The following is an 18829-nucleotide window of genomic DNA, read 5'->3' as shown; positions in this document are numbered from 1 at the left end:
ACTTAATCACAATTGACACAACTTAATACAGGGTCAAATACAAAGAGTGGCTCAAGATCAGTTGATTAAGTGAGACCCACCAAGAGACCCCCAATTTACAATTCCTAATTGCAAAATGGGAAAGGCTAAAAAACTATTTTTTTAAAACTGAAAAGATAGCCTAAAATTCAGTTTGGAAAGTCAATAAAGAGGCCTTGCACTGAACACCTCTGTGGCACACATTGATACAGTGACTTTCACATTGACTTTGCTGCTATTTGGACTTCGCTATTAATATACCTCATATGTCAAATATGCACCTATATTTATGTAACATAGTTTATTATTGCACTTAGAGTATCCTTTTATACAAATAATTTTTAATCAAATGTGTACACTTATTTATTTCCACTAATAATGTAATTCTCATTATCATAATATTACATGTTATTGTTTTTGCACCATTGTTTATTGCATTTACACTGATGTTGTTTTTCCTTTCATTACCATTGCTGTCTAGTACTGGTTGTGTTTTTATGCTTTCTGTGTTTGTGTTTGTGTGTGTGTGTGTGCGTGTATGTATGTGTGAGTGCGTGTATGTATGTGTGTGTGTGTGTGTGTGTGTATGTGTGTGTGTGTGCATGTGTGTGTGTGTGTGTGTGTGTGTGTGTGTGTGTGTGTGACTACTCTATGCCCCTTTTAAATTGCCCCCTAGATACAAATAAAGTTTCTTTGAATCATGATGCCTTCAAAGTTAATCCTCTAAAGTTTTGTAATGGATTGATGAAAGAAATCATAGAACGCTGCAACTCTTTGTGGTCACTTTACTAGCAAAATGATAGATGTTTTAATAAGCAGTAGTATGATAACAATCGATTTCAATAATTAATGTTGCTTTTTTTTAAATAGAGATTTTATTGTATTTCTAATAAGTTTCCTGACAAATACTGTAATAAACTTTGAATGATTTTTAAGAAGATATTAACATGACCGTGACATAAAATTATTTTAGCTATACTACAGATAAAAATAAAGTAGGTTAAAAAAATTAAATAAACCAGCCACATTATAACCTTACAGTGTTATTACAATATAACCGCGCGTTAATAGTACCGTCATTACGGTAAAGCTGTAGAAGCCACGCCTCCCCTGTGTAATCCTCCATGGACGATGAGAAGCTCCTCTCCGCTCTCCATCATCATCTGCAGAAAAATGCGAGCGGAGAACGGTAACAAAATGTCAACTCGGGCTGCTCTCCCTCACTCGCAGACATGAGCGGAGCTCCCTCAGCCTCCTCCACCCGCAAAAAGTCGCTCTCACCATGCGGATCCACTGCAAAGTAGTTGTGATCGCCGTGTGTTTCGGAGTTTTCCTACTTTTGTACTTTTTGGGGGGCAATGCCGCGGACGATCCGCTGTTGAAAGAAGTTGTAGAGCAGGAGGAGGAGGAGGGCAGCAAGTCTTCCCCGTCGTCTCCTGAGCTCAGACGCGATGTTGCGGCAAAGTTTGTCAGGAAATCATCCGCCGGAGTCGGCGTGCGTGCGGTGGAGCCTCTCAAGGGACGAAAAGAGGGGAAAGCGATCAATAGAGGTGCCAGCGTGAATGCAAAGAGGTGAGGCGAGTTTGTTTCTTTCTGCTCTGTCGGTCATGAGCGCTTTTCCTCCACGCCTTTTCCCCGTTTGCGCTCGCACAAAAGCATCGTTAACTACTTGGCGTTGCTGATTCTCATCTTTCCCGTCGCTGGGAAGTTAAAAGAGTGAGTGTGTCAGCGTTTAATCGCGCTTTGAAGCAGACGTGCTCCCTTCATCAAACTGCCTACATTGTGCTCAAGGACGCTGGCTTCACAATAGCCTAATCTGTCAAGGGACACTTAAACATGCATATGGGCATCTGCTTGGCTGCATTTTATAACCATTATTTTCTCATCATTTATATTGAACTGTGAATCACGCTGTTGCAATCGGGGGGGGGGGGGGGGGGGGGCTGCTGAAATGTGAGTAGAGAGCATGACTAATATGATTAGGAGGAAATGTTGGCAGTGTTTGCAGAGAGGACATCAGACAACAGCACAACAGAATGACAAATCATTACCTGACCTCTAAATCTTGATCATTTGACCCATGGTGCTTTAGACCCTTTTCTTCTAATCCCGTGCTGTTTTCAAAAAAGGGGTAAAGGTCACCTTGAAAGACATAAATGGCAGTTAATTAAGGATACAAATGTGCCCAGAATGGTCATGGCTGCCTCTTAAACAGTTTCACTGGAAATGACACAAAACGGAAACCCATCCTGTTGACTACTCTCCTGTCAAAGTCTGCCAAGACAATCATTCTTATGTTGGGGTGATAAGCTTGTCGGGTGTGATTTTCCCTTTTTCTGCTATTAAAGAGAAAGTGCACCCTGACAGATGAACTGATTAAGCCACCATCTCCCCACGAGCCTCTCAGATTTAGACAAAAGGCTGGGTTTGTCAGGTGCTATTTCTGTCCAAGGATGGGAGCTTTTTATTATGTCTTCCAGCTTTCTAATTTCAGCCTCACACATCCCTTGTGTTTTCCTCCTGGGTTGAATGCCAGCGATGCCGTACCAGCCACGATGCGGTGGTGGAGAGATACCCACTCCACAAGCGGGCAATAATATGTATTCTACTCCAAAGCCAGACTGAAGGTTGGGGACACTGTTGGGTAGATAAAAGCCGTCAAGGCGTTCCATTGAGAAAGGACCTTTACATCCTCCCATAAACCACACTCCTCCATGTGTGCTCAGCGCTGATAAGGGAGATGGGGTGGAAGGGGTCACCGGTGGGTGTTTAAAAAAAAAAAAAAAACTAACAACACACCAACAGGTTTGGAAGAGGCTTTAGACTGACTGTAGCAGCTTTTGCCTTCATAAACTTTCTCCTATTTAAAGCATGCGCTTCTCTGATGTTTTTTTTTAAGTTGGGTGGATAAAAGCCAGAGGAATCTGAACAATAGAGTGTAGTTTTCAGGTGCTAAACACACAAACGTTGGCAAATTTACTCTGAGAATGAATCACAGGGATGACGAGGATATACATGTAAATAGATAGCTAAATTGTGATTTTTTTTTTTTTTTTTTTAGGGCAGAAATTTCGGAATTGTTTCTCATATCCGGTGTCGACACTCTGGTCATCTGTGAATCTGAGCGCTGGACAGATTTCCTGTGCAGCATGCTAATAGACAAACATCCCTGTTTTTCCTAATCATATCATTTCCTCTTGACACATCACACTACTTCCTGTGGCCAAAAATAGAAAGAAGAGCTCCAGCAACCAGTCCGAGACAAATGATTGGTCATTTAGTGAAACAGTTTAAAAATATAATTATATTATATACATAATTGCAATTAATTAAACATAATTTATCTAGAAACGTTAAACATTGTCTGGTTCCAGATTCTCATACGTGAGATTTTGCTGATTTTCTCTCTTTTAAATCATTTAAAATTGAATTGATGAGTTTGGATTTTAGACAATTGGTTGGACAAAACAACTACTTTCAAACATTAATATAAAAAATATCAACATATGAATTGGCAATGTTGGTTAATTCTTGGTAATATTGATTGTTGATGAATATCATAAAGCTGTGATTTAAAATCCTTAGAACAGTCTTTTATCTGTAAGATACATATTCTTTCACTCTGATCTCTTTATGCCTTCAGCATTTGTATCAAATGCAGTATAATACAGACATAACCCCTCTATCTGCTTTGTTACATTGAATTAAGGTCTGTATCTACAGGATTAGATGGGCGTTGATGCTCTGTGTTGAAACAAATCCCTTGCCCTGTCACTTCAGATATAGCTAAGCAGCATTCCTTGCAGTAAAGAAGTCACTCTCTCACAGTGGCATTATGCATAGCTATAAAAATGTCACTTTGCATGACTGAACACTCTCTCTCTGCCTGCAGTTTGAAATCTCCCTGCCTGCCTGTGTAGCCCGACCTGGCTGGAGAGGAGGGTGCTTGTGTGAGCCCCTATCAGGAGCAGTTATATCCGTCTGTTACATTGGCTAACTCGCTTTTTAAATTACTGGTGAATGAGTCATGGGGGGGCGTGGAAGGAGAAGCTAGAAAGACCCCCACTGGGTAAAATCCAATATTGCTGAAGTGCAAGATTTGAAAGGCAAAGATTAGAAAGTGTTAGATCATGCCTAAAAAATGTTTTTCTGGAAGGACAAAGATAACTGTGAGGGATCCAGCATATGCTGAAAGAATTTGGTGATCGGTTGATAAGCCGATCAACAGAAACTATCGACTAGGACTTTCATGGCCAGTAGATGCTTAGGTCATTCATCATGTCATTGTATTTGGTTTTCTATATTTGGTTACTACTGGAAACGACAGATTTTTGGGTTTGGGAATTGTTTGAACAAACAAAGCAAGTAAAAGACTTCGACTTGGACCATGATAAGCTGTGATGAGGATTTTTAACTGATTCTTGACATTTATAGATTATACAATAAATCAGTGATATTGATTAAAGTATGTCATTGATCATCATTAATATCATATATCATATTAATAAGCACACATTATCATTAATAATATTATTGAATCAATAATCAATGAATTGAAAGCATAGGTAAGAGATTAATTAAAAACGTTATTAGTCGTTAGTAGTTAAAGATCTGGAGCATAGATCTCGTGGTGCTGGTGCTGTGAGGTTCGCAGTTTAGTTTGATGCGAGTTTTCGGACATTTGGAGCTTGTGCTTGTTTGTACTGGAGTGGTGCAGCGGACTGATGCTAATGTGAAGGAACACTGAGGTGAGGCTCAAGCATTGTAAAAAGGCCTCACTTATGGATTTACAGCAAGAACATGGGAAAGCAGCTGTAGAAGGAGAAAGCAGGAAAAGCAGAACGTGACAATGTTTGTTAAGACATAAAGTGACTTTATGCCGCCATTGTTCAGCATGTGTTGTTTTTTTACTTGCGTCCTTGTTCTTCTCGTCTTCATGAGTACGTAAGTTATCTAATTATCCAATTATGTGTATTATTTATTGAAGGACAAAGAAGAGGAGGTTTTTGGGTCGGGGGGGTGGGGGGTGTTGCATGTACCAATGATTCACACCCCAACGATGTTCCGTGTGCAGTCAGCAGATTGCGATATTTCACATTTTGGAAGGTATGTGCACGAGTCCACATTCTGGCTGCTATTACACAGTTACAGAGGTTTGCGCACGTTGGCAAAGGGCAAATGCAAGAACCTTGCCTCTGCTCTTAGAATTTATTGTGCTGATGCAATAGTAATTATTTGTTACATGTACCGTCACATCTCTATAATTGAGTACACGCCTGATATCCAAGACAATGACTTTCTTAGTTCTAATTTTTTTTTGGTGCATATTTCAGTCATGTGAAAGCAACTCGTCATCATCAGGCTTAGTCAGCACATCTTGGGTGAATAACGAATTGGAATGATATTGCGTATTTGGTTTTAGGTGATTCAGCTAGACATCCTGATGATTGCAAATCCTGTAATAGGGTGACTGAAAGGAAAACAGATTGTCTGTCTGCAGTTTGAGTCATCTGGCTGTGGCTACACCATCAACTGTTCACTCGCGTGTGATCTGCAGAAAGACCTGTAGGTTTCATCATCATATAGTCTGACATTTTAAAGTTGATTTGAAGAGCTGACTTTTGTTTACACCCACCTAAAGACGAAGGGCACCGTATTCAATTTAACAGCTCTGCTTTCCACTGGTTGAAACCAAAGTGAAGCTGTTAGACACAGTCATATGCGGATTAATTAAATGCCTTCAAGGTGCTCTTTGGTGTCGTTTTAACTCTGCCTCTTTTCTCCTGTACATGTACTTTTTTGCTCTGACATTATCTTTTTTCTCTCCTTCCGTGATTTGAAAGCATTAGCTGTGGTGCTTTGTAGGCAGAGGGCTCCTCTTATGCTCACTCTGCAGCCAGTAATGAATTCAATCCTTTTGTACCTCTTCTGTGCTTTTCGACTGCTTCCAGATGTGGGGAACGCTGCCATGACACTAAACATCATGTGTGCAGCGCATGCTTTGTGCAACAAAGAAAATTGTTTTTTTTTTTTGTTTGTTTTGTCATCCAATTTCATGCAGAAATCATTTCAAGGGCATTTATTTTGCATGACTAAGTGCGACATAATTACACTTGTGTAGGAGATATGGATTGCATTTTCTGCTGGAAAATAAAAACGTGTGTTCAACAACCTTGACAGCGCATCAGCCTTTGAAGCGTGGCAGACAGATTTCTCAGCACCTTCTCATTCATCCTAATCTGCGGTTCATCATTGTCCCGTAGCCATGCAGAAAACGAAGTGTCACGCTTGGAGACAGCCCTGTAACCCACCTGTCAAATTTCACTCCTCTCTCTTCCCATCCGTTTTATGGTAGACTCTTTGCTTCCTCCGGGCTCAGAGGAAATCCATGCCTTTTTTGGAATGGCGCAGTCTTTAGTCGTGAAACCATTTGCCTTCCACTGTTCTCCCAGAAAACCTTTAACAAAAGCGTCTCTGTTCTTTTTTGTGTGCCATTCTTCTTTCCCTATGGGCTGTAAAAATATTTATCTTGAACATGTTTTTTGTTATAAGCAGCTCCATGTAGTGTCTGTGGGGGGGGGCAAGTAGATGATATTGGTCGTAGCTTGAGGCTCTGCTATTGTACAAATGTCTCTTCATCGTAGTGGGAGATGCTCTGTGCTGCTGAGTGTATTTTAACTCTACACAGCAGCATGATCTCTGCAGAGAGCAAGTTTTTAACATCACATAAAGGACCTGCTTGCCTTTGAGCATGGTAGAACAAAGTCCAGTGGGAACTTGCAGCGCTACAGAGAAGAAGTGTGTGTGTGTGTGTGTGTTGTAGTGTGTTATAGTGTGGACGTAGTGTTGAAGAGTATGCGATGGCACAGATGTCATGCCATTCAGAGAAATCCTTGACTTTGCACCTTGTCTGTCTGACAGCAGGGTGAATGCGGTGATCTGCTATTTTCTTGAATGCTGCACACTTGTTTCCTCTGTCTAGATTCTCATAGAGTCCAAAATGAATGTCTGTGCCGCCGAAATGTTCATGAAGTGACAGGCCCCTTACTGTTCAACAGTGACATGTTGGCATGTGAGGAGGAGGCCATGTTCTGAGATCTCGATGCATTTGGCCGCGGATGGAAGTGTAGCTTATGGATAAATTTGCTCAATATGTGGGCATGATATCACCCAGTCTGTTCTGATAGGATGGATCCACTGTTAATATTTATTGTACAATTAATCAGCATTCATGAGGCTGACCTGAATTCATTATACTGCTAAATTCTGGTCAGATTCTGAACAACTAAGCTCAGATATTAAAGTGAGACTGTGGTTAATAACTATCTGTAGATTCAGTGGATGGTTTTAGTATCCCATGTTGTTCAAATGCTGTTTTATAGGCTTTTCCATCATGTCAGTAAGACTTAGTAACCTCTAATTGCTTGCATAGAAATGTACAATGTGTAAAGACGTTGACATTCACAATTCTATATTGGTCAAATTTACCATGGAGGTTTCAATTTCACCGGTTCTTTCAGTACATTCATTTTGCATGTATGTTTTGACTTGTCTATAGACCAGTACATCTGTTGTAGGGTACAAGTTGCTCTTCACCAGCTCTGCAGCACTCAGGCCAAATTATAAGCGATGAGTGAGGGAAACAATGTTTATGAAATAAGTGACTGTCAGCAGATCCAAACCCCCTCCACATCCCCCACACGTGGCCTTGGCCCATTTAGATCTGACAGCACTGGGGGGTGGAGAGAACTGCACATCCTGCACATCATTTGTTTGATTAATGGAGCTCATTTTGCCCTTGTTGTTACATTACATTGAAAAGATGACATACCAGTGTAAAAATGCTCGGGTTAATTACTTTTTTTTTTAACCTGTATTTAATCAGGGTAGTTGATCAGCTCCTATGGGGCAGTTTGGGTAAGGCCTTGCTCAAGGGCACCACAGTGCTGTTGATGAGAGTTGGATAAGTGCTGCTCTTTCACTTTTCCCACTTTACTGTATGTTTTCTGTTTTCTTCTGACTAAACTGTCAGTGCACGTTTCATCCTTTTCTTTTTATGTCTTTTCTAGTAAACTGCGGAGTAATGTGGCCCGACCTGTGATCAAGCGCACCCGGGCTGAGGAGTTCATGCACTTGGCTGTGGTGGCTTGTGGGAATCGTCTGGATGAGACCCTCACCATGGTCAAATCAGCCCTCCTCTTCAGCCTCAAGAAGATCAAGTTTCACATTTTTGCTGAAGACCCCCTGGCCCCGCAGTTTGAAGAAAGGGTAAGAAATCTTCAGTGCCCTGACGCCTGAATGTATGTAGTGCAAATTTTTACAATACAGCACAAAATCAGATGTGGCACCAGAGACTCCTGGTCTAAACAGACAATTTATTTTCTGTTTACACTTCTTTAGAGCATGCTGTGATTTCTGATTTAATGCAGCACATGTTAAACATTCCCCCTCTCTCTTTTGTAATAGATGACATCAAGATCATAGCACTTTCAACTCTGCCTCTCTGACTCCCTCTAGTACAGACATATAACCCTTTTATCTCAGGGCTGCGGTGTAATATATCACCAAGACATCCTGCTTTTTCTCCAGTAGCGTGTATCACTTCAAAGTCACCTTTACAAAGGTGTCTGGTGTGTTTTTGATTAGTTCCACTGATACTGTAACTAACAGTCTATTAAAATTACTCCAATTAACAGACCTCAAACAGCACCTAGAAGCGCCTTAAACAGCTTTAAATCCAACTCCTAAACTTATGAGCTTGCCGTCATGTGTGTGTGAATCATTGCCATGTGTAGAAAATCCCCTTGTGGAGGACAGGGAGTCGTGGTAGTCAAGGCCTAGATAATGTAACACATATGCTGGGTTTGTGCAGCATGGAGCTTATGTAGAGACACAGTGTTAAGAGACATGGTGTGTGTTTTTAGAGAGGTTGCTCACAATCTCTTCTGATCTCTCGTCTTCGTCAGCACAAACCCTGCCAACTGCTCGCAGCGCTCTCACTCTTTTCAGGGCCAAACTGTTAAACTGATGATTACGGAGGGACTCAGAGTCTTAACAGGTCAGATAACACGGGCTCTAGACATACACTGCGGACTTTAAGAGGGTGCCTTGCCTTGTTTAGACTATTGGTTTCTTGATAAAACAACAGCTGGCAGCTGCATGGGTTCAACGCAGAACAGCACAGCACAGCGCCACGAGACATGACTTCATTGTTTTAAATGGCTGGCTTTACGTTCTATTTTATGTTGATAAGTCTGTGAAAAGAGAGAGAGAGAGGTTAGCTTTCAGAATAATGATTGTTTATAATGGCTCTTTTTCGTACCCAGCCTTTTAAGAGGTCCATTAGACGCTTCCTCTTTATAAAGTGTGATTTGTTGCTTTACTTCCAGCTGAACCACTGGCCTCGCCCCGTCTCAGCCAAGTTCCAGTACAGCATCTACCCCATCACCTTCTCCGTGGGGAACGCTGACGAGTGGAAGAAGCTCTTCAAGCCCTGTGCTGCTCAGAGACTCTTCCTCCCTGTAAGGCCTGCAGCGCTTATCTCCCCTCATATCCTCAGTCACCATGCATAATGTGATTAACCAGCCTTGAGAAAAAAAAGTCATTAATCCATTTCATTTCTACTCAAACAGCATTTCCCTGTCCCTTTATTTTATCCCAGTGTATGCTTATAATTAATTACTGGCGTGGTGATTGATGATTTCACACCTTTTCTGCAGCACTTACTTAACAAATAAGCAGTCTCCAGAGACTTAACCCAGTAATTGCATCAAGTGAAGGTTGCGCCTGGCTATTGATTCTCCTTTTCTGCTAGCGTTTGTTGAAATAGCAGCCAGCTTACTTGCCATGTAATGAACATATTGCAGGTCGACAGATCCATAGTTTTTTTTTTCTTGCAGCAAGGCAATCAATGAACATCCACTACTCACTTTATTAGGAACACCTACTGAGCATCACCACAATAATCTGAACTATTTAATGGGTGGACTGGTCCATCCTTTCATAACATAATGTGTAGCCAGTCTAACAGGCTCTGCTTTTGTCCCCACTGTCGTTTTGTCACCATGGGAATGCTTTCCTGCAACTAAATTACTGCATTATTTTTTCTAAGTTGTGGAAAAGTTCGACAAGCTGCTGCATCACTGTATTTTATTTTCTCTTGAAATAAAACAACAACAACAAAAAACACTCCGAAATAATTGCACTGCATCCTGCAGTTTATTACCTCCTCGTGTTCTGAGTCAGGGGGGAGAATCAAGCAGTGGGCTGGAGCAGAGAGAGAGAGCAGAGTCTCCTGAAGGACACAGCTGGCACTGGAGAGCTGTTCAGTGAGGTGGAAACTGGTCTTTAGCCAGTTTCATTCACTCTCTTTGCTCCATTCTGTCACCCTCTTACTATAATACTAATGTCATTACATGTAAACCTAATACATATTTAGCACCACTTATTCCCCCGCTGTTATTATTATTCTCATCACTGCACTTGCCTGCTGAACAGGGCATGAAAATGATGCTGGCTGTCTAATGGAATACAACCAAAATGTTCTGTTTATTAAACACAGTACAACCAGGTTACAAGTTATTAAAAGTTCAACGGAAGCTCCAGGTTAAAGGAGCTATTTGTAAGTTTTGCTATTGCTACATAGCTAGCGTTAGCATTAATATCTGTTTACTTACCAGTCTAGATGTTGTGAGTTCAGCATCAAACTTCATTCCTTTACTCACCAAGAGCTGTGTCCAGAGGTGGAAAGAAACGCCAATGTTAACTCTTGTCTCTATAACATCTTGTTCTTCTTACTGAAGTTAGCATGCTAACCAGCTAGCCCCGGCACACCTCGTCATTTTCTCCCTGTAGCGTCCAGATGTAATAATAAAGACTAAAATGGCTGAAGCTCTTGTCAAGCAATAATCACCGTGACCCGCTCCTGGCAAGAAACCATGTTCAGCTGCAGAGAAACCTTACAAATAGCCCCTTTAAAGTTGGAGAGGAAAAATGCCCACAGATTAGTGTTAAATAGGTCTTTTCAGGATGATATAAATAGAAATGTAAAATGTATAAATAGTCATGTCATCTTCCTACCACACAGTAAGGCGACCCTCTTTGGATCTGACTTCATTTTGTTTTACAGTTTTCTGTATCATTTGAACAACAATGCTAAGCTATAGTGTTGTGTCTTAATCTGTCTTGTGGGTTTTACACATATTTTCACCACACAATATATATTTATATATATATATTATATATATATATATATATATATGTTTGAGATTGTTATGGAAACCAGCTTTAAGAGGCAAGTTTGATGCTAATAATGTGAGCATCTGGTTTGTTGTTGTGGTTTATGATCCATTAGTGTAACCACACTGTTTGCAAAGCACCATTTATACTGACGGCGAAATCTGTTTCACAGAGGAGTCAGTCCTCAGTGCAGTTTATTGCATTACTGTGGAAGTGCACATATACAGTTTGGTTGTTGAAACAGGGGTCTGCTGCTCTGTTTGGGCTTGTTGGGATTCGTTATAGATTTGTTACACACACCATCACCCACTCGTCGCTGCTGTCAGCAACATAATGCAACAATAACCAACAGTCCATAGGTGAGCACACTGCAGCATAGTGACGTGGTTTCTTTTGGGATTAGTGAGCAGCTAGAGCACAAATACTAACACTGAGCTCTACCCTGTGCACCGAGTGATTCTGTCGTCATTGACCCTGCACCTCAGACTTTATCCTCCCAGCAGTGTTACACCTCTGCTATATAGACAACCTGAAGCTCCTTTTTTCTATTCTGCATATTCTAAATGGTATAGTGTGAGAGGTGCACTTTGTGACTAAACTGTGCTATACTCCTTGTCCCTGTGCTATATATGTTGAAGATACTTTGGTTGTCTGAAATATAGTTTACACTCTCAAAATTTCTCAACTCTGAAAACTGGCTCCATTGCAGTGAGGAGTAAAAAAAAATTTTGTCTCAGCCAAATTCTCAGTATAATTTTTCTGCCATGGGCTGACAGCAGAATTCATCAATGGATACTGGAAGTAATTATCAACGTCAGCATTTGACGATGTACGAGTTCTTAGATGCTTTTCTGTAGAACACATCTGTCTTGATACCGACTTTTTATCATAGACTGTGGACACGTCCTCTGATCACTGAGGACGTGTCCAAGTAGCAACGGAAAAGTGTATTACAGAACTAGAAACAGTAATGAAAAAATCCCGGGTCAGCGACTCTCTCTGAAATGCTGGGACTGGGGCAATTGACAAATGGCACTTTTTCACATGATAATTTAGTTGTCTTAATATCTGGGTGAGTCGATGTCTGGGAGAACAACATCTTTGTGCAAACAGGGAGGCAAGGCATGACACTGTGAGAGAATATCTTTATTTTTTCCTTGTATAAAGCACTGAAGACCGTCTACCTACAGCCGATTTAATTAACCAGCTGAACGTTTGGTCTATTAAAACCAGTTTCCTAGACCACAAAATGAATTCAACCAGCATATCAAAACTGAAAAATGTTTAATTTACTATTTTAAAAACAGCAAATTTTCACATTTGAGAACCTTAATCAAGACAACATTTCGATTTTTTTCTTTTGAAAAAAGACTTAAATTATTAATCAATAATAAAAATGGTTGGCTATTAATTTTTTGTCCATCCACTAATTGATTAATTGATTAATTGTTGCAGGTTTTATTTGGGTTTACAACCTCACAGAGCTGCTAGCTTGGCTCAAGACTCTTAATTCTGTAAAGAATCTTTCTTTCTCTCCACTCAGACACATAGTTGTTCTGATCTGAACTGAACCTCTTGATGCTTTCTGCAGACTTTATAGTTATGTTTTATTAATATGTGAGTCGCTGTCTGGGAGAGCAAGCTGTTTGTGCAGAAGGCAAGGTATTTCAGAACATGTACCAACAGCACTTTTGTCTATTTAACTACATATTTTGGATATTACATCATGTAATCCCATTCAGGTTCTTTAAATGGACGACTGTGGTCATGAATGTTCTGCTGATGACTGTCATTGTGCTTACAGGTGATCCTGAAGGATGTGGACTCCTTACTCTACGTTGACACAGACGTCCTGTTCCTGCGGCCCATGGATGACATCTGGAGTCTCCTGAAGTCCTTCAACAGCACCCAGCTTGCAGCAATGGCTCCAGAGCACGAGGTCCCCAAGATTGGCTGGTACAGCCGCTTTGCACGTCACCCTTTCTACGGGGTCACGGGGGTCAACTCTGGTGTCATGCTGATGAATCTCACAAGGATCCGCAGCAAACTGTTCAAAGTGAGGTTAAAAGATGGTCGTATTTCTTCATACTCTGATCAGTTGCGAGCTAAAGTGAGCTGTGGGGTCTCTTCTGCATTCTGAAGGGGTTGTTTCTTTGAGCTGAAGTCACAGGCTGCGCACTGAGTGGGCTGTGATTGAAGCTTTCCGATTACCACGCTAGCATCACAGTTCTGCCCTCAGAACTCAATTTAGCAGCTCTCCAGTTCTTAATGCTGCCAGCAGATTGCAAATGGAAGCTTGAATGTAAATGTGCTCCTCCTTTGATGATGTGTTTTGGGGGGGGGGGGGGGGGGGGGGGAATGGCTGCTCTTGAGCTGTTGGCGAGTTGTTGAAAGTTGTTGTTGGTATTTCAGAACAGCATGATCTCCAGTGGCCTGTCGTGGGAGGATCTTCTCCATCCGCTTTATCAGAAATACAAGAACCACATCACCTGGGGAGACCAGGACCTCCTCAACATTATCTTCCACTACAACCCAGGTACAGCCCTTTATGGCAGTGAATTCAAGTCATTTTAGTATTATTATCAAACTGAAAACACATCATGCATTAGCATATTGAAGCCTATTGAAGGTCAATGAAAGGCAAAACTAACACATAAAACTGTGTATGTATACATGTATTTTAAAATAGTACACATACTGCACATTCCCAACATAAACTGTCTTATTTCACTGTAGACAAACAAAGTCTATATTCTGAATGTTGATCAGTGAGCACATGAGGATGTGGCTATAGGGAACGGCAGACTCAAGCAGCAGACTGGGTTCCAGCTGTGGCAGCCAGATGTGGGCATTAAGGGCTCAGAGCCATCGGCAGAGCTGGCATCGCTGGTGTTTGTTTGACAGCACTGCAGAGTGGAGTGTTTGTTTTACATGTTGAGGCTTTCTCCAGAGGGATTGTCACATTAGTCCATAAGCATTGTTCTGACCTGCTTTTGCTTTGTTCTACGATCAAGGGAAAATAGTCTGAAGACTTTAAAGATCTCTTCAGAAAACAGTTCAATGGCATTTAAAGGGAAACAAATAGAGTCGGCTTTTTAATTCATGTTGTTTTAAAGCATAAATAGAAAAACATTTGTATATTGTTTTTACTTATCCTGGCACTTTGTACCACACTAGATCACGGGTTCATTCAAATTTAACATACAATATATTCTTATAATGAGTTCAAACTAGCAACTACATATGAGCATCCATGGTATTGTTTAAAATTTATGTTCATACATACAGTGTGTTCACATTCCCACCTTCCAGCTGCAGTACCATCACCACCAGCCACTGAGCTGCTGCACTGGAGCAGTTGGAGGTTGATTACTTTGCTCAAGGGCAGTATAAACTGTTTAGTGTGTTTTCAGAGGTCTTTCTTGCCATCTTTGTTTAGTCTAAATACATAAAAAGATGGGAGGAAAGAAACATTCACACTGGCAGACTATAAAGAAGAGGATGACGCGATTTTCCTAACTCTTTCCTAACTCCTAAATCTCCCACTCTCTATACTTTCTTCTTCATATAGTTTGCATTGTTTATGTTGGGGACACAAGCTCCTGGAACTGCACTGCAGAAAGATCTTCTGCTATACACATCCATCACAGTGAGCGTCACACTTATTGAACACTCATTTATCACTGAACCATTGGGTGCAGTATATATTCAAAAACCCATCAGTCTGATCAGCATATTATTTTTGTGTTATGCCTGTGTGTGAACAGTCAGACAGGTGAAGCCAGAGAGAGTCCCTGAAGCACGTCAACCGTTGAACCTATTGCAGCATATACACTGTGTGAAGAACTGTAATTCGACTGAATGGGGTGGTACGATAAAACAGTGCATACATATTAATACATCGATTGGGGGACAGCATATCCTCCCACTGCTGGCTGTGTAGTTCTTACATATTCTACTATTTCAGGCTGCATATTTCATTTTCTTCACAGTTGTATTTGTTTTAAAAATCCTATAAAGAATCCTCCAGTCAAACAAATGCAGGCCAGTGTCAAAAAAGTACCTGTATATACAGTATATACAGGTACTTTTTTGACTCAAACTCCTGTTTAGTGTGAGGACGGAGAGGTATGTATTATACTGCTGTTCAGTCTTTCTATCCAGATTCTTCTAGGTGAATTGTGAGCCACTGTCCTCACTTTGTCCTCCTGGCAATGGCAGCTGAAGTGCATGAGTCACAATGTGTGTTCTTCTTTTTCCAGAGTGTCTCTTCATCTTTCCCTGCCAGTGGAACTACAGGCCTGATCACTGTATGTACGGGAGTAACTGTAAAGGGGCTGAAGAGGAAGGCGTGTCCATCCTCCATGGCAACCGTGGAGTGTATCACGATGACAAGCAGCCGGCCTTTAAAGTAGTCTATGATGCAATACGTGACGTGAGTATGTCAGTGGGAAATTCAGTTCTCACAGACACAATGTGGTACTGATGCATAGCGCCCTCTGTTGAAATCCCACATCCAGTGCAAGGCGGATGTTGGTGTGTGTGTGTGTGTGTGAGAATGTACACTCAGTGAGCAATTTATTAGGAACCCCATACTAATACTGGGTAGGGCCTCCCTTTGCGCTTCATGACATGGATTCCACGAGATGTTGGAAAAGTTCCTTCTGGTGATTGTAGTCCATGTTGACATGACTGCTCTGCATAATCTCCCTTTTCTAACAGACCCCAAACCTCCATTGCCTTTCTTGTGGACGCAATGGTAATTTCTTCAAATTTGGCACAAATATTCGCTTAGACAAGAGGAGCAAATGATTAGAATTTGGTGGTAAAAGGTCAAAGGTCAAGGTCACTGTGACCCCACGTTTGTGGCCATAACCCAAGAATTCATTGGCTAATTATCACAAAATTTCACACAATTGTCTAATAGGATAAAATGATGAAGTGATGACATTTTACATCCAAAAGGTCAAAGGTCAACTTAATGTTTATCTATCATAATGTTGCTGCAAATACACTTAATACATTTTTCATTAAACTCCTTCAAAGTCTTCACTCCATGCGTTACATGAGTCAGACAGACATGGATGTAAACTGCAACGAACCACGTTTCCCAAAATGTTGAACTGTTCCTTTAAAGACACCAGCACACAAAAAAGAACAGCTTTGAGCATTTTCTCTCTTGCTTGCATTAAACAATCTGGGTCAGTTTTTAAATTTAGAATTTGTTTTCTCCAGCAGCAGAGTCAGTTCCCCCTGCTCTGTTGAGATAAGCCTCTTAAAGATGAGCTGTGTCGTAATTTATGATTAATAGAGAACCCACCCTACCCCAACCCCAACCCCGCTGATGGAATTTGTAAATACCATTTAGTCTGTGATATGTTCCATTAAAAAACTATCAGACTGAAATAGCTTTGGGACCAGAACTGACGCAGGGTAATGTCTCTGTCTCTGCAGTTTCCCTTTGAGGACAATATGTTCCAGTCGCTCTTCTACCCCATCCAGACCAAGTTCCTGGACACAGTCAACACCCTGTGTGGTCGGATTCCTCAAGTCTTCCTCAAGCAAATAGAAAAGACCATGAAGAAGGTGTTTGAGGAGAAAGTGGTGCGACACGTCAGACCACACAAATAACTGATGGAGGAAGATAAATCTGTTTTATCTGACAACACCAAGGACCGTCTTGCTGTGAACTATTTGTCAAACCAGCATCTTCCAGATAGGACTGGTTGCTCAGCATTTGCAGTGTATTCACCACAAGACACTACCTGGGGAAAAAAATGGTCTTAAGAACATTATGAGCCTCAATTGATGGCATGTGTAATAAGCCTATGTATACAGAGAAGCATACAGTGCTGGTCAGTGGTGCAGTAGAATAGGTTTGCCTTATTGCCATCTCAAAATTTTCACATCCCAGTTATGTAGGTGGTGATGAAATGTATGAGAATGCTGGAAAACTACAGTGGGGAAAAGAGATTGCATGGACCCTTTTTTGTCAAGAATAATTAAAGTATCAGCTCTTCATCTCAAGTGTAAAAATAAAATTGAAGGCGTATTTTTGCCAACCAAGCATTTAAAAAAAGTATCTATTTTTCCTCATGAATGTGGTGTCCATTAAACAAAGTCGACTTTGGACTTTTGAAAAACTTCACAAACCACTCCTTTATAATCATGTGAATGTTTTACCAGCAAATAACCTGAAATGTGAGCCTGTGTGAATGAGAAGAGTTGTGAGTTATTGGTCTGTTCTGCACCTGCCAAATGCCACTGACAGTATTAAATACAGTACAACGGAGGAAATACAGACTTATATGTTACACACCAAATGTTAAAATGCACTTTCAGAATGATATTAGGACTGGATGGTTGTTTGTACACATGTCGACATTAGATGCTACACTGTCTGAGTGAATCGATACCAAAAGTGCTAGCATTTAAAAAAAAGAAAAAAAAAGTGACATACTACATCTGATAATGTGCCATATAAATATTCATGTCTGCCAATGTTTACTATTGAGTGGTATAGGTGTGTGTGTCTGAGAGGGTATCTTAGTTTGTAATAAGATGTATGTTATGTTGTGAGCACATGGGTCATATGTTTTTGCAAAATTACTTTAAATGTGGTTTGATTGTCTAAACGTATCAAATCATTCAAACTGGAAACTGAAAATGACTGTCAAGTCATCATGTGTTTCTAAATAAAACAATGCAATGTACTGAACCTGCTTAAGCTTCATTCATACACACACTGGATCCAATTGGACCCCTCTTTATATGCAATTTATAGGCAATTTATAGGAATGGTAACTTATGAAAGTAATGCGAATGGATGAAATGCATTCTTGTGTATATCAACTGCAGAGAGAGGACAGATGTAGGTTCATACTGTAGACAAAGGTAACTACTGCATCACAATACAGAAGATTTCTTTGACATTAATATGGAAATTGGTTATTAACTGAATTTACCATGGTATGTGGTCCAACAGTGGTTGACAGGTTGGTACAGTCCCCCTTTTCTGTTCCTTTAGGTTTTCAAACAAATGTAGTCTGTTAAAACTAGTTTCAGTTCCTGAATCCATAAAATACCTTTAAAAATATACAGTAATATGGTAAATCATTGAGGATTTCCCAAACCTATTGGCAAAAATGGCTGTATACAGATAGTAAAGAGGAAAGGAATTAGCGTAAGCTGCAGTGGATAAATTATAATAACTTATACTACAAAAACACAAAGCCCATAAATTTGAACATGTATACTTTGTGTGTGTGTGTGTGTGTGTGTGTGTGTGTGTGTGTGTGTGTGTGTGTGTGTGTGTGTGTGTGTGTGTGTGTGTGTGTGTGTGTGTGTGTGTGTGTGTGTGTGTGGTCTTTCCAGGATTAATATAATATCAGGTTAGCAGATAGGATGTAGCACAGTAGTGTATGCATGTGTTTATATATAAAATACTTACACATTCATCTTTCCATACTATATTTATAAAGTATATTTTTTATATTTAATCTATTTGTATTCCATTATTATTCGTATATATTTATAGCTGTATCATTTCATTTATTTTGTCTTATTTAGTTGC

The 18829-nt window shown here is 40.5% G+C and overlaps 2 protein-coding genes across 2 annotated transcripts in view; one reads left to right on the top strand and one right to left on the bottom strand.

Moving 5' to 3' along the window:
- The window catches only part of shq1 (SHQ1, H/ACA ribonucleoprotein assembly factor), a 40333-nt gene extending 39167 nt beyond the window's left edge, over nt 1-1166 (bottom strand). Inside the window, exon 1 of the mRNA XM_056401723.1 lies at nt 1093-1166. Within this exon, the coding sequence (XP_056257698.1) occupies nt 1093-1144 (52 nt within the window). The 5' untranslated portion in view covers nt 1145-1166. The remainder of the gene's footprint in view (nt 1-1092) is intronic.
- Nucleotides 1167-1272: 106 nt separating this feature from the next.
- On the top strand, nt 1273-17969 carry gxylt2 (glucoside xylosyltransferase 2). The gene is made up of 7 exons (XM_056401761.1): nt 1273-1590; nt 8088-8286; nt 9408-9539; nt 13061-13312; nt 13669-13792; nt 15519-15691; nt 16711-17969. Exons 1-7 carry the CDS (start codon nt 1301-1303, stop codon nt 16885-16887), a joined length of 1347 nt encoding a protein of 448 aa, XP_056257736.1. The 5' UTR covers nt 1273-1300; the 3' UTR covers nt 16888-17969.
- Nucleotides 17970-18829: the final 860 nt, after the last annotated feature.

Source organism: Seriola aureovittata, chromosome 2, assembly GCF_021018895.1.
Source record: "Seriola aureovittata isolate HTS-2021-v1 ecotype China chromosome 2, ASM2101889v1, whole genome shotgun sequence".
Taxonomy (NCBI): domain Eukaryota; kingdom Metazoa; phylum Chordata; class Actinopteri; order Carangiformes; family Carangidae; genus Seriola; species Seriola aureovittata.
Note: the sequence above shows the minus strand (reverse complement) of the source record. Positions and strands in the feature narration are given on the sequence as shown.